We start from the raw sequence: 16,970 nt of genomic DNA, 5'->3' as shown, positions 1-16,970 counted from the left end.
CTCCCCATTCAACGTTGATTGGAAAACAACCTTTTTATGTTGAACGTCGTGAACAAGCTGGTGAACATGAAATCCCAACACTTTTTACATACTTTATTTACACACTCTAATATTAATTCGTAGTTAATTTTCATGTGAACGCATAGTAAATTTACATATACCCTCAAATGTATAGTTACACAGGTGCAGAACGACTTACATGAGTGAATGTTGTGCATGTAAACGAGGTATAAAGCCAGCCCAAACTAAAACAAGTTTTAGAATGCACCGAATACTGCACGAATTTAAAATGTATGTCCCAGGAAATGGTTTTCATCGTTGAGGGCATCTGGGGCATACGTAAATGGCATATAAATCCTTATTGAATGACTGGACTTGTAAACGCGCCCGGGCTTCTCAACCTATATCGTATTGGCCCTTTCCAGGCATTCAAAAATATTTAACATACCATTCATTGTGTCGGCGTCTAAACTACTATTTGTCATGTGCTTTCTTTAAATGAATTGTCGCTTAGCTAAACTTATGAAAATAAAAGCAACAAAACCCTTCCCATATTCAATAGACATCCTAAAAGCATTGTTCGATTCCGAATAAATAATGAGCATTTGTTCATGAATCACTATCATATAGTGATGATACCAGCTGTTCGTGAAAAGGTGAGCACATCCTGTCCCACCGGTTGCGCCCATCAAAAACGCATGCAAAGGCAAGTCAATTGTTCACCCGAATTTTTTTTACAAAAAAACAGGGGACATATGGTACAAGTCAAAATGTGGAATTACATCGGACATCATTTTTGTCACTGATGCGTCAAATTTGTAAATGTCCTCCACATGTCTACCACAAAACTTTATGAAAGTTTCACTGAGGCGTTGAATGTTGAAACCTTGATCAAATAACTTCTGAGCATGAGTCTTATGACGCCCCTTGAAATCTTGGAAGAAAGAGCATACTCGATTGTATCTCAAAAGTTGTGTAAACACCAAAGGTTGGAGCTGCTGGAATATTGCTGGATATGAAGGGAAAATTGGCTGTTGGAAAGTTGACGTCATCTTGTCACTCTGAATCTTTATGAATAGATCTAAATATGAAACAGATGAGGCAGTCTCACTGGTCTCTTTTATGTCTAGTGCAGGTGGGTAAATCAGTGGAAGAAAATTGGCTATTTGGTGGTTATTGAACGATATCAGATCATTGATATACCTGAAGCTTACGTAAAACGTCTTGGCCAAATTACCTTCTTTTTACTTTGCCAATCTTAGCAGAAATTCTGATTCATACGCATAAAGAAAGTGCGTCCAAAACATTTGGGGGTTCTTCGATATACAGTGAGCCAGTGCCAACTGTCTTCTTCCAGGTGCTTGTTCCGCCACCTACATCTACAGTCGTTTCACAAACCAGTGTCTCAGAGGACATACATCTTCAAGCATGCGTTTTCCAGACGCCAAGATACTGTGTATGGAGAACTCAGGACATCTCGCCTTCATAAGATCTGAGGAGGACAACAAACAAGCTTCCATTGTTGCAACCGGTAAGTGCAACTCTTAATATTACCTGATCTCAATATCGGTGTTGATTTTGTTGATGGTTCTGTTCTGCTGGACGGTACAGAAATGATTGTCCACTAAGCGAAGTGCCATATCAAGTCGGCCCAGACTCATTTTTTTAAAGGAGAGGCTATCACGACCACTGCATCGAGTTTATGTGCAGTGTGTTGCGAAGATCAGCAATCCTGCAGAGTCCTTTGCTTAGATGAAGTCATCTGGCCTGAAAAGTGAAACAGACGGCTTTCTGTTTGCTTTTCAGGACCAGTCACTTCCTAGTAAGATTAAGTAATGATTTTAATGAGACTGTCCAACACATTGTCAGTGGATGCCCAGCTTTGGCACAATCAGTATATTATACGACATGATGGTGTGGCTCGATCACTTTATTACCGTCTTCGCCATGCTTGTGGTTTTGACAAAGAGGTCCACCCATGGTACGACCCGGAATATGTAGAGTGCGTCATGGAAAATGATCAATACAAAATTCTTTGGAATAGGTCCATTTACAGCATCAGACGTATCCATGCCAAGAACCTGCTCTTGTTCTATTTGATAAATCCAATGGAATTATGAAATTATTTATATCATTGAATTTTCTGTCCCCTTTGACACTAATGTGATTGACAAGATTGAGGAAAAACATGGCAAATATGCGGACCCCGCTTTTAAAATGTCACGCTTGCATCTCAAGTACCACGTTGCCCGACTCCCCATTGTTCTCGGTGCCTTAGGTTTGGTACCTCCCAATCTGTTGACTGACATTGGGAGAGTACCCGGGTTTGATACCATGAATACAGCCCTTCTGACAATCTGGGTAATGCAGAAGGCTGCAGCTTTTGGGAGTCTTCACATTCTCCGAAAAGTTCTGGGTGGGTTTGACAACACAACGCTGGAAGAAGTCCCATTCGCTGTCTGGGCTGCGTGTAGATGGGGCAAGGGCCCTGAGCTGTTGATGAGCCTTACCTGCGTGACTGTGCCAGGATCACCCAAACCCTCTTTGCTTCATTTAAAAAAAAAAAAATCTGTAAGTTATGATGATAATAATATATGCAGGTGTATAGTACAGCATTCCCTGTGCATAAGTGCTCAGTGCGCTGATATTTAGAATACAGACGAGACTCAATGGGACAAGCCTGAGGCACGTTGTTTTTCTTTCACAGAGAATGGTTGTCAATACCCTCGTGACACGTGCTCATGTTTTGACTCATTATGTCACGTCATGTTAATCTACAAGGTGCACGAGAGTCACTAATGTAATTACCAATATTCACATAATTCACATCATTCAATGGTTACCTGTTATCAGAGCATGGATTTCAGAAGCATGTTCCTTTCTATGTACAACACAACATGGGCATTAAATCACAAATTCACAGCACGATTGTTTTTATGTCTACAGACAGAACTGTATGGATCGGTCTGGAACGTGCTAACATCGATGTTGCATGGCGCTGGACAAACGGACAGGCTCTTTGGTCCTACAGCAACTGGAATCCCACAATGCAGAATGCAACTGATCAGATTTATGGCAAAATGTTTGTTTTGGGCATATGGGGTGCCTATGGCGTAAATGGGAGGTTAAATGCTCTCTGTGAGATTGACGTTGAGGTGAATGACTATGTACTTTGATGTTAAGATATATAGATGTTCATGTATTATGTATGTATTGAATATGATATATGAACTACCAACCATGTCTGAAGATGGAGCGTTACAATTCTGTTTCTACAAACAGGGTAGTGATATATCATATAGCACAGAAAGCGTGATAACGAGTCTTGTACCCATTATGTTCAGTATTGTGCAAAACACTTACAACAACCACCTTAACACTGTTCAGAGGCTACCTTGTGCTTTCCAAACACAGTGTCTGTATTTGTCGTGAATAAAGTCAACAATGTCAAACAAGTACTAGTATTCCAGTTACGTTTTGGTGTGAAGATTACTCTCTCGATCTTATGCACACAACAATGCGTTTGATAACACACTAGAGCTAGTAAGAGGTCAAACAGAATATCTAGTCTTACGAAGGTTTACTTCTGTACACATCTAAATACGTTTTCTGTGTTGGTAAGAAGCATAACAATTGAAAAACATTTCTCACAGAACACACCTTAGTGTACCTAACCCGATGTTACTGTAGCAATGTATAGAATTCAACAGCGAATAGAACCCAAGTGCGAAAGTGATGTACGTTCCCTGATAATGGGATACAATTGTTTGAAGTACCTGAAGTTGACCTAAATGTTCAAACCGTAGCTCATGTTACTGTACGGTAACTTATATACAGTTAGACCTCTAACACATATGGGAAACGCCTGATATCTAGTTCACACACGGGAACATTGATAACGGTAAGGGTAGAATTTGGTGTTTCCACAAAGAAACAACTTGTGAGTGAGGTAGGGTAAATTCTGCTTTTTAAAACTATTTCAGCCGTATCTCGTGGATCCAATGAAAAGGCTTCACACTTTGTGACTCCACTTGGCTGTTTCATCTCCCTGAAATACATTCAGTATAAATTCAGTGTAAATTCGAAACCTCCTGACCGAAGTTGTGAGAGAGTAGCCAATATATATAAACTATATGGGTGATAATAACATTTATCTTTTTTTGTGAATTATAATTTTGCTACTTAAATGTTATTTTACGCAAGATTCAAATGTCTTAACAAATGCATTTCTTGTTTGGTGAATAGTATAATTAAAAAAAATCATATATCATAACCGTTCGCCCCTCGTCCCACTCGATTTTAGATATAAAAATGTATGGTTTTGCTCTTCAACTTATACGGCGTATACAAAGGGAAACCACTCCCATATAGAGTATTAACTAAGATTACCTGCCCTTGAGTTATCCAAAAGGTCACAGGCGTTAGTATTTGCTTGCTTGAGATTGATACTTTTAGCTATCGACTCAATAGTTATGTGGTTCACTATCGTAATTAACGGTATTTCTTTCGTTAAATCTGTGGTGCATTCTTCGTTTTGCTGAAGTGTCGATTCGAATCATACAGTTTAACAAAATAATGAGGCAATATTTGAACGTAAAGAAGGTCATTTGTATGAAACAGACCATATCTTGCACGCCATTTAGTCAAGTTTATTCAGGAACGACAACGATCTTAGTGAGTAAAGATTGGTCCTGACCAATTGTAAATTTCGATTGTAGCTTACAATGATCTCAGCCTACAACTGCGTTGTGCAAGAGGGTGATGATTGTAGCCGAAGCCTAAGATCGCGATCGTAAGGAGTTACAATAGTTGTAGCGCTAAGATTGCCCCGGATTCCCTTGCTTTAATAGATTGCGAAACTGATACCATGCCTCAAGAAGCCATGCCTTAAGAATTTCTACAGGGTCCTAGGACAACATGGATGCCCGTTGCCTGACGTGTGTGTTGCCTGAACTATCATCTTAGTGCACGTGTGATGCATTAACATCATCTGGAACTCTCTGACTGCCTGAACCCAACTATATTAGGTGTGGATTGCTTCACTGATACTGTGTTCAGAATCATGGAAAATGTGGATCTTGAGCTGTGTTTCTATTGAGACAACACCCCTATACGTAGCAATGTTATCAGTGCAGAGGCTTCTCATGGTGTTACCATTATATATTGCTACCAAGACCCATTAAAGTGCCACCAGCCTGTTGGCCAATGTCTTTCTGAGTGTGTCAGTGCATGCTGTTTTCATTGGTAGAATACACAAACTGAAAAATAGGAAACAGAATTGGAATAAACTTAACGATACATGAAAGTTTGTAGCTGCGTGTAGTTACTAACAAGACTTCAAATAACAAGAACATTACATGTTGGCAACACAACATTATTGTTTGATCATAGAATTTGGTAAAAGTGACAAATCTGATAATGTCACATATATGGCCAGAATGTAACTGAGAAAGGAAATCGCTGAAACCACGCATCAGTACTATCAGCGGTTGGCCTGGATTTCTAAAGTCCATAGAAGTCTGTACAAAAAGAGAACCGTGTCTCCCGCATTAACAATAATCCATATTGCAATCAAGGAACGGCTCTGTCAATATTCACAGAAGGTAAGTGTAATGAATACCATGTTGATTCTTAAACACTCAAAGGATTTGGTTGCATTTGCGCCATCTATCTTCAATGATCAGGACAACCTATCCAAAAACTAATGTCAGGTTATGTTTACTGAGAAAACAAGCTGATAACATCTATGTAAAATCTTGGTGCAAGACAAAAATGCAAGCAGTAGGCATCCTCGTGGGAACCATATATACACCACCATATAGAAACATCAACCCAGTAAATTTAGAAAACGTCAACGCCTGAGCATAACCCATCTCCATTATCAACAAAAAAAGCAAATGATCCAGTAGTTCATTAACTATTGCTGAAAGTTGATATGGTTTGTAGATATAAAAAGGTAAAAACATGGATGTTGCCATGTTCCCTGGGTAATATATAACAATAAAAAATACACTTAACTCTTGATCAATTGAGACGTCTATTTTTCACTTTGCCTGATGTTTGCTTTCAAACATTCTATTTCCGATATGAAGTTAAATGGACTCTCAGCGAAAACGGCATTTATCTCGTTAATGTAAACACAAATATAGTCAATATCAAGCTGTGTGATGTACTTTACTACTTAGGCCACAGCATATGAGAACCTTAAGTCGTTGCTGCACATGACGCCACCATGTTCACATTCTCCTTGTTCTTCACTGGGTACATCGTGGCTAACGTTGGCCCAATCTTGCCTGGTGTCACCCTCAAAGAAGGATGCGCACACGCCTGTGGAAACCATCCAAACTGCTCCTCATTCTTTTATGACATCAACACTCATGAGTGCTACCTGGAGAAGTTTGTGTACGTTGCAAGTCACCAGCTCCAGGGTCGGAGTGGTGTTCAATACTATTCTCTGAGAAACAGTAAGTGTGTTATCATCCAAATTGTATTCTTTTACTTCACAATTGTTAACATTTTCTACTGAAACGTTCACATCAAATTGTTGGAAAAAAAGATGAAGCTAAACTACGTCACTGAAAGTACTTTTTTAATAACTCATTTCATTTCTACCTCTCATTTCTCCCTGTCCTCTTCACGTGGCCTTGAAACGCAGTATCTGAATGAACACCTGTGGTCTATGTTGGTCTTAATCAACAAGGGAAAGATACATGGAGGGTATTTTTTTAAACCATTGAAAATGGGCTGAAGCTTTAATATGACTTTTTAAACTTCTATTGTCATTATCGCGTTCATCAAAAACACAGTCTAGCATGTTTTCTGAATGCCCGAAGTAGCCTTTGCAACACCCTGTTGATACAGGATGACAGGTGGTTGTTGTTACCTTCTGGATACGAGACATAAACACGCTTGATTTAATTTCTCTATAGAAATTGTAGCTTATGATTCAACTTAGTAACACTTCATCAGATATACGACAAGTTTAAGTGACCTCCCACAGATGTGTTCTATCAAATATGCAAAAGATTTAAGTGTGTTATCCGTCCTCTCTCCTTCAATCCGTCCGTTAGTTAACGTCTTCACTTGCACTCCCGCTGAAGAAATATTAGCGACACTTTGTGAAAATATCCTGCCAAGAAACCGCAAGGTCCAGGAATGTTTGCCATTGATATGGTGATCTGCAGCAGCTTTGGTTTCAGATTTGTTCATGCCAGTAAAATGTGAAAAGAATAATGTAACATTGAAAATATTTGAGAATCGTCTTATTATAAGAAACAACAATTCTATCATTTTTAGCAAAAAATGAAGACGTGTTCTTTAATTTTGGAAAATTTTAAGCATTATCTCCTCAGACACAAAGAGGCTCATCAAAATGATTGTAAGAGTTCAGATGTAATCCTGATTATTAGATCATGATTCTCATGAACAGAACCTGCACTTTTCAATTCAGCAAACTTTCTAAGATAGTTTATCAAGTCTAGACTAAAAACAAGGACATACTGTTAAAAAGGACTGTTAAAAGAACATACCGAATTCTAATGTCTCCCGAAGTTAAAACGTACATTTATGTTCCAATAAAGGATTTTCATCATTTTAGGCATCTGGCGCACACGCAAATGACAGACCCATGATAATCAGTATGAAATGTCTGGACTTTGTTAACTCGTATTGCCGTTCAGCCATTCAATAAATGAAACATACCATTCGTAACAATATATTAGCAATGCATTGTGTGTCTAAAATGCGTCTAAAATACAAATATGTGCCTTACTTAAATGAATGAAACTAATTAATCTAGTGTTTATAAACTATATGGGGTTTCACCGATATACAGTCAGTCAGTGCCGACTGTCTTCTTCCAGGTGCTTGTCCCCCCACCTACATCTACAGTCGTTTCACAAACCAGTGTCTCAGAGGGCATACATCTTCAAGCATGCGTTTTCCAGACGCCAAGATACTGTGTCTGCAGAACTCAGGACATCTCGCCTTCTTAAGATCTGAGGAGGACAACAAACAAGCTTCGATTGTTGCAAACGGTAAGTGCAACTCTAAATTATACCTGATCTCTATATCGGTGTTGATTTTGTTGATGGTTCTGTTCTGCTGGACGGTACAGAAATGATTGTCCACTAAGCGAAGTGCAATATCAAGTCGGCCCAGACTTAAGGAGAGGCTATCAAGACCACTGCATCGAGTTAATGTGCATTGTGTTGAGAAGATCAGCAATCCTGCAGAGTCCTTTGCTTGGATGAAGTCGTCTAGCCTGAAAGGTGAAACAGAAGGCTTTCTGTTTGCTGCTCAGGACCAGTCACTTCCTACTCGAAACCGTCAATGTGTGATTTTGCATCAAAATATAAATATGAAATGCAGATTAAGATATGATTTTAATGAGACTGCCACATTCTCGGTGGATGCCCAGCTTTGGCACAAACACAGTATCTTAAACGACATGATGGAGTTGCTCGATCATTTTATTACCGTCTTCGCCATGCTTGTGGTTTTGACACAGAGGTCCACCCATGGTTCGACCCAGAATATGTAGAATGCGTCATGGAAAATGATCAATACAAAATTCTTTGGAATAGTCCGATTTACAGACTTAGACGTCTCCAGGTCAAAAACCAGCTCTTGTCCTTGAAATATCCAATGAAATCATTTATATCATTGACTTGAATTCTGTCCCCTTTGACACTGATGTGATTGACAAAATTGAGGAAAAACATGGCAAATATGCGGACCTTGCTTTCGAAATGTCCCGCTTGCATCCAAAGTACCACGTTGCCCGACTCCCCATTGTTCTCGTTGCCTTAGGTTTGGTACCCCCCAATCTGTCATGACTGACATTGTGAGAGTACCCAGGTTTGCTACCATGAATACAGCCCTTCTGACAATCTGGGTAATGCAGAAAGCTGTAGTGTTGGGGAGTCTTCACATTCTCCGAAAAGTTCTGGGTGGGTTTGACAACACAACGCTGGAAGAAGTCCCATCGCTGTCAGCCCTGAGCTGATGACGAGCCTGCCTGGCCGTGCCAGGATCACCCAAACCCTCTTTGCTTCATTTAAAAAAAATTTAATCTGTAAGTTTTGATGATGATAATATATGCAGTTGTATAGTGCTGCATTCCCTGTGCATAAGTGCTCAGTGCGCTGTTATTTAATATACAGACGGAACTCAATGGGACAATCCTGACGCACGTTGTTTTCTTTCACAGAGAATGGTTGTCAATACCCTCGTGACACGTGCTCATGTTTTGACTTATTATGTCACGTCATGTTAATCTACAAGGTGCACGTGTGTCACAAATGTAATTACCAAGTAGACCTTGTTCGTTATGATGTTGCTGACTGTGGCGAAAAACAAAATCTTACAAAATTTTTCTATGTGGTATGAGTGTACGATTTCTAAGGTGGGCGATTTGCATTAATTCATTCAATGGTTACCTGGTACCATGGCATGGATTCCATGCATGTTCCTTTATATCTACAACACAATATGGGCATTAAATCACAAATTCACAGCACGACTGTTTTCATGTCTACAGACAGAACTGTGTGGATCGGTCTGGAACGTGCTAACATCGATGTTGCATGGCGCTGGACAAACGGACAGCCTCTTTGGTCCTACAGCAACTGGAACCCCACAATGGAGAATGCAACTGGTCAGATTTATGGCAAAATGTTTGTTTTGGGCATATGGGGTGCCTATGGCGTAAATGGGAAGTTAAATGCTCTCTGTGAGATTGACGTTGAGGTGAATGACGATGCACCTTGGTGCAAATAGATGCTCATGTATTATGTATGTATTGAATATAATATATGAACTACCAACCATGTCTGAAGATGGAGCGTTACAATTCTGTTTCTACAAACAGGGTAGTGATATATTATATAGCACAGAAAGCATGATAACGAGTCTTGTACCCATTATGTTCAGTATTGTGCAAAACACTTACAACAACCACCTTAACACTGTTCAGAGGCTACCTTAAGCTTTCCAAACACAATGTCTGTATTTGTCGTGAATAAAGTCAACAATGTCAAACAAGTACTAGTATTCCAGTTATGTTTTGGTGTGAAGATTACTCTCTCGATCTTATGCACACAACAATGCGTTTAATAACACACTAGAGCTAGTAAGAGGTCAAACAGAATATCCAGTCTTACGAAGGTTAATTCTGTTCGCATCTAAATTCGTTTTCTGTGTTGGTAAGAAGCATAACAATTGAAAAACATTTCTCACAGAACACACCATAACATACCTAACCCGATGTTGCTGTAGCAATGTATAGAATCCAACAGCGAATAGTACCCAAGTACGAAAGTGATGTACGTTTCCTGATAATGGGATAGAATTGTTTGTAGTACCTGAAGTTGACCTAAATGCTCAAACCGTAGCTCATGTTACTGTAACGTATATACAGTTAGACCTCTAACACATATGGGAAACGCCTGACATCTAGTTCACACACGAGAACATTGATAACGGTAAGGGTAGAATTTCACAAAGAAACAACTTGTGAGTGAGGTAGGGTAAATTCTGCTTTTTAAAACTATTTCAGCCGTATCTCGTGGATCCAATGAAAAGACTTCACACTTTGTGACTCCACTAGGCTGTTTCATCTCCCTGAAATACTCTGGGCATTCAGTATAAATTCAGTGTAAATTCGAAACCTCCTGACCGAAGTTGTGAGAGAGAAGCCAATATATATATGGGTAATAATTACATTTATCTTATTTTGTGTTATTTAACACAAGATTCAATTGCCTTAACAAATGCATTTCTTATTTGGTGAATAGTATATTTTGAAAAAATAATATATATTAACCGTTCGCCCCTCGTCCCACTCGATTTTAGATATAAAATGTATGGTTTTGCTCTTCAACTTATACGGCGTATACAAAGGGAAACCACTCCCATCTAGAGTATTAACTAAGATAACCCGCCCTTGAGTTATCCAAAAAGACACGGGCGTTAGTAATCGCTTTCAGACAACTTACGTTTTTATTTATCTCTTGAGTAGTTGTTTCAAACTTCTTTCAGCATTGAGTCAGTTGAGATTGATACTTTTAGCTATCGACTCAATAGTTATTGTAAATTTCGATTGTAGCTTACAATGACCTCAGCCTACAACTGCGTTGGGCAAGAGGATGGTGATTGTAGCCGAAGCCTAAGATCGCGATCGTAAGGAGTTACAATAATTGTAGCGCTGAGATTGTTCTGTGTAGGTGGACCCTGGATTCCCTTGCTTTAATAGATTGCGAAACGGATACCATGCCTCAAGAAGCCATGCCTCAAGAATTTCTACAGGGTCCTAGGACAACATGGATGCCCGTTGCCTGACGTGTGTGTGACTTGACATAATATCTTAGTGCCCCTGTGATGCCTTAATATCATCTGGAACTCTCTGACTGCCTGAACCCAACTATATTAGGTGTGGATTGCTTCACTGATACTGTGTTCAGAATCATGGAAAATGTGGATCTTGAGCTGTGTTTCTATTGAGACAACACCCCTATACGTAGCAATGTTATCAGTGCAGAGGCTTCTCATGGTGTTACCATTATATATTGCTACCAAGACCCATTAAAGTGCCACCAGCCTGTTGGCCAATGTCTTTCTGAGTGTGTCAGTGCATGCTGTTTTCATTGGTAGAATACACAAACTGAAAAATAGGAAACAGAATTGGAATAAACTTAACGATACATGTAAGTTTGTAGCTGCGTGTAGTTACTAACAAGGCTTCAAATAACAAGAACATTACATGTTGGCAACACAACGTTATTGTTTGATCATAGAACTTGGTAAAAGTGACAAATCTGATAATGTCACATATATGGCCAGAATGTAACTGAGAAAGGAAATCGCTGAAACCACGCATCAGTACTATCAGCGGTTGGCCTGGATTTCTAAAGTCCAGAGAAGTCTGTACAAAAAGAGAACCGTGTCTCCTGCATTAACAATAATCCATATTGCAATCAAGGAACGGATCTGTCAATATTCACAGAAGGTTAGTGTAATTAAGACCATGTTGATTCTTAAACACTCAAAGGATTTGTTTGCATTTGCGCCATCTATCTTCAATGATCAGGACAACCTATCCAAAAACTAATGTCATCTTATGTTTACTGAGAAAACAAGCTGATAACATCTATGTAAAATCTTGGTGCACGAATTATAGGCAACAAGTAGGCATCCTCGTGGGAACCACATATACACCACCATATAGAAACATCGACCCAGTAAATTTAAAAAACGTCAACGCCTGAGCATAACCAATCTCCATTATCAACAAAAAAAGCAAATGATCCAGTAGTTCATTAACTATTGCTGAAAGTTGATATGGTTTGTAGATATAAAAAGGTAAAAACATGGATGTTGCCATGTTGCCTGGGTAATATATAACAATAAAAAATACACTTAACTCTTGATCAATTGAGACATCTATTTTTCACTTTGCCTGATGTTTGCTTTCAAACATCCTATTTCCGATATGAAGTTAAATGGACTCTCAGCGAAAACGGCATTTATCTCGTTAATGTAAACACAAATATAGTCAATATCAAGCTGTGTGGTGTACTTTACTACTTAGGCCACAGCATATGAGAACCTTAAGTCGTTGCTGCACATGACGCCACCATGTTCACATTCTCCTTGTTCTTCACTGGGTACATCGTGGCTAACATTGGCCCAATCTTGCCTGGTGTAACCCTCAAAGAAGGATGCGCACACGCCTGTGGAAACCATCCAAACTGCTCCTCATTCTTTTATGACATCAACACTCATGAGTGCTACCTGGAGAAGTTTGTGTACGTTGCAAGTCACCAGCTCCAGGGTCGGAGTGGTGTTCAATACTATTCTCTGAGAAACAGTAAGTGTGTTATCTTCCAAATTGTATTCTTTTACTTCACAATTGTTAACATTTTCTACTGAAACGTTCACATCAAATTGTTGGAAAAAAAGATGAAGCTAAACTACGTCACTGAAAGTACTTTTTTAATAACTCATTTCATTTCTACCTCTCATTTCTCCCTGTCCTCTTCACGTGGCCTTGAAACGCAGTATCTGAATGAACACCTGTGGTCTATGTTGGTCTTAATCAACAAGGGAAAGATACATGGAGGGTATTTTTTAAACCATTGAAAATGGGCTGAAGCTTTAATATGACTTTTTAAACTTCTATTGTCATCATCGCGTTCATCAAAAACACAGTCTAGCATGTTTTCTGAATGCCCGAAGTAGCCTTTGCAACACCCTGTTGATACAGGATGACAGGTGGTTGTTGTTACCTTCTGCATACGAGACATAAACACGCTTGATTTAATTTCTCTATAGAAATTGTAGCTTATGATTCAACTTAGTAACACTTCATCAGATATACGACAAGTTTAAGTGACCTCCCACAGATGCGTTCTATCAAATATGCAAAAGGTTTAAGTGTGTTATCCGTCCTCTCTCCTTCAATCCGTCCGTTAGTTAACGTCTTCACTTGCACTCCCGCTGAAGAAATATTAGCGACACTTTGTGAAAATATCCTGCCAAGAAACCGCAAGGTCCAGGAATGTTAGCCATTGATATGGTGATCTGCAGCAACTTTGGTTTCAGATTTGTTCATGCCAGTAAAATGTGAAAAGAATAATGTAACACTGAAAATATTTGAGAATCGTCTTATTATAAGAAACAACAATTCTATCATTTTTAGCAAAAAATGAAGACGTGTTCTTCAATTTTGGAAAATTTTAAGCATTATCTCCTCAGACACAAAGAGGCTCATCAAAATGATTGTAAGAGTTCAGATGTAATCCTGATTATTAGATCATGATTCTCATGAACAGAACCTGCACTTTTCAATTCAGCAAACTTTCTAAGATAGTTTATCAAGTCTAGACTAAAAACAAGGACATACTGTTAAAAAGGACTGTTAAAAGAACATACCGAATTCTAATGTCTCCCGAAGTTAAAACGTACATTTATGTTCCAATAAAGGATTTTCATCATTTTAGGCATCTGGCGCACACGCAAATGACAGACCCATGATAATCAGTATGAAATGTCTGGACTTTGTTAACTCGTATTGCCGTTCAGCCATTCAATAAATGAAACATACCATTCGTAACAATATATTAGCAATGCATTGTGTGTCTAAAATGCGTCTAAAATACAAATATGTGCCTTACTTAAATGAATGAAACTAATTAATCTAGTGTTTATAAACTATATGGGGTTTCACCGATATACAGTCAGTCAGTGCCGACTGTCTTCTTCCAGGTGCTTGTCCCCCCACCTACATCTACAGTCGTTTCACAAACCAGTGTCTCAGAGGGCATACATCTTCAAGCATGCGTTTTCCAGACGCCAAGATATTGTGTCTGCAGAACTCAGGACATCTCGCCTTCATAAGATCTGAGGAGGACAACAAACAAGCTTCGATTGTTGCAAACGGTAAGTGCAACTCTAAATTATACCTGATCTCTATATCGGTGTTGATTTTGTTGATGGTTCTGTTCTGCTGGACGGTACAGAAATGATTGTCCACTAAGCGAAGTGCAATATCAAGTCGGCCCAGACTTAAGGAGAGGCTATCAAGACCACTGCATCGAGTTAATGTGCATTGTGTTGAGAAGATCAGCAATCCTGCAGAGTCCTTTGCTTGGATGAAGTCGTCTAGCCTGAAAGGTGAAACAGAAGGCTTTCTGTTTGCTGCTCAGGACCAGTCACTTCCTACTCGAAACCGTCAATGTGTGATTTTGCATCAAAATATAAATATGAAATGCAGATTAAGATATGATTTTAATGAGACTGCCACATTCTCGGTGGATGCCCAGCTTTGGCACAAACACAGTATCTTAAACGACATGATAGAGTTGCTCGATCATTTTATTACCGTCTTCGCCATGCTTGTGGTTTTGACACAGAGGTCCACCCATGGTTCGACCCAGAATATGTAGAATGCGTCATGGAAAATGATCAATACAAAATTCTTTGGAATAGTCCGATTTACAGACTTAGACGTCTCCAGGTCAAAAACCAGCTCTTGTCCTTGAAATATCCAATGAAATCATTTATATCATTGACTTGAATTCTGTCCCCTTTGACACTAATGTGATTGACAAAATTGAGGAAAAACATGGCAAATATGCGGACCTTGCTTTCGAAATGTCACGCTTGCATCCCAAGTACCACGTTGCCCGACTCCCCATTGTTCTCATTGCCTTAGGTTTGGTACCCCCCAATCTGTCATGACTGACATTGTGAGAGTACCCGGGTTTGCTACCATGAATACAGCCCTTCTGACAATCTGGGTAATGCAGAAAGCTGTAGTGTTGGGGAGTCTTCACATTCTCCGAAAAGTTCTGGGTGGGTTTGACAACACAACGCTGGAAGAAGTCCCATCGCTGTCAGCCCTGAGCTGATGACGAGCCTGCCTGACCGTGCCAGGATCACACAAACCCTCTTTGCTTCATTTAAAAAAAATGTAATCTTTAAGTTTTGATGATGATAATATATGCAGTGTGTATAGTGCTGCATTCCCTGTGCATAAGTGCTCAGTGCGCTGTTATTTAATATACAGACGGAACTCAATGGGACAATCCTGACGCACGTTGTTTTCTTTCACAGAGAATGGTTGTCAATACCCTCGTGACACGTGCTCATGTTTTGACTTATTATGTCACGTCATGTTAATCTACAAGGTGCACGTGTGTCACAAATGTAATTACCAAGTAGACCTTGTTCGTTATGATGTTGCTGACTGTAGCGAAAAACAAAATCTTACAATATTTTTCTATGTGGTATGAGTGTACGATTTCTAAGGTGGGCGATTTGCATTAATTCATTCAATGGTTACCTGGTACCATGGCATGGATTTCATGCATGTTCCTTTATATCTACAACACAATATGGGCATTAAATCACAAATTCACAGCACGACTGTTTTCATGTCTACAGACAGAACTGTGTGGATCGGTCTGGAACGTGCTAACATCGATGTTGCATGGCGCTGGACAAACGGACAGCCTCTTTGGTCCTACAGCAACTGGAACCCCACAATGGAGAATGCAACTGGTCAGATTTATGGCAAAATGTTTGTTTTGGGCATATGGGGTGCCTATGGCGTAAATGGGAAGTTAAATGCTCTCTGTGAGATTGACGTTGAGGTGAATGACGATGCACCTTGGTGCAAATAGATGCTCATGTATTATGTATGTATTGAATATAATATATGAACTACCAACCATGTCTGAAGATGGAGCGTTACAATTCTGTTTCTACAAACAGGGTAGTGATATATTATATAGCACAGAAAGCATGATAACGAGTCTTGTACCCATTATGTTCAGTATTGTGCAAAACACTTACAACAACCACCTTAACACTGTTCAGAGGCTACCTTAAGCTTTCCAAACACAATGTCTGTATTTGTCGTGAATAAAGTCAACAATGTCAAACAAGTACTAGTATTCCAGTTATGTTTTGGTGTGAAGATTACTCTCTCGATCTTATGCACACAACAATGCGTTTAATAACACACTAGAGCTAGTAAGAGGTCAAACAGAATATCCAGTCTTACGAAGGTTAATTCTGTTCGCATCTAAATTCGTTTTCTGTGTTGGTAAGAAGCATAACAATTGAAAAACATTTCTCACAGAACACACCATAACATACCTAACCCGATGTTGCTGTAGCAATGTATAGAATCCAACAGCGAATAGTACCCAAGTACGAAAGTGATGTACGTTTCCTGATAATGGGATAGAATTGTTTGTAGTACCTGAAGTTGACCTAAATGCTCAAACCGTAGCTCATGTTACTGTAACGTATATACAGTTAGACCTCTAACACATATGGGAAACGCCTGACATCTAGTTCACACACGAGAACATTGATAACGGTAAGGGTAGAATTTGGTGTTTTCACAAAGAAACAACTTGTGAGTGAGGTAGGGTAAATTCTGCTTTTTAAAACTATTTCAG

At 39.3% G+C, this 16,970-nt stretch overlaps 2 protein-coding genes across 2 annotated transcripts; both read left to right on the top strand.

Annotated features, from left to right (window-relative positions):
• Positions 1 to 6,232: 6,232 nt before the first annotated feature.
• LOC139465520 (lectin BRA-3-like) lies at positions 6,233 to 9,780 on the top strand. The gene is made up of 3 exons (XM_071247239.1): positions 6,233 to 6,464; positions 7,863 to 8,036; positions 9,542 to 9,780. The coding sequence occupies exons 1-3, from the start codon at positions 6,233 to 6,235 to the stop codon at positions 9,778 to 9,780; spliced, it is 645 nt and encodes a 214-aa protein (XP_071103340.1).
• Positions 9,781 to 12,636: 2,856 nt separating this feature from the next.
• Positions 12,637 to 16,184, top strand: LOC139466083 (lectin BRA-3-like). The gene is made up of 3 exons (XM_071248095.1): positions 12,637 to 12,868; positions 14,266 to 14,439; positions 15,946 to 16,184. Exons 1-3 carry the CDS (start codon positions 12,637 to 12,639, stop codon positions 16,182 to 16,184), a joined length of 645 nt encoding a protein of 214 aa, XP_071104196.1.
• The last annotated feature ends 786 nt before the right edge of the window (positions 16,185 to 16,970 follow it).

This window comes from Haliotis cracherodii, unplaced genomic scaffold (assembly GCF_022045235.1).
Source record: "Haliotis cracherodii isolate W230 unplaced genomic scaffold, xgHalCrac1.p SCAF_18, whole genome shotgun sequence".
Classification (NCBI taxonomy): Eukaryota; Metazoa; Mollusca; class Gastropoda; order Lepetellida; family Haliotidae; genus Haliotis; species Haliotis cracherodii.
This window is presented reverse-complemented; position numbering and strand designations above follow the sequence as displayed.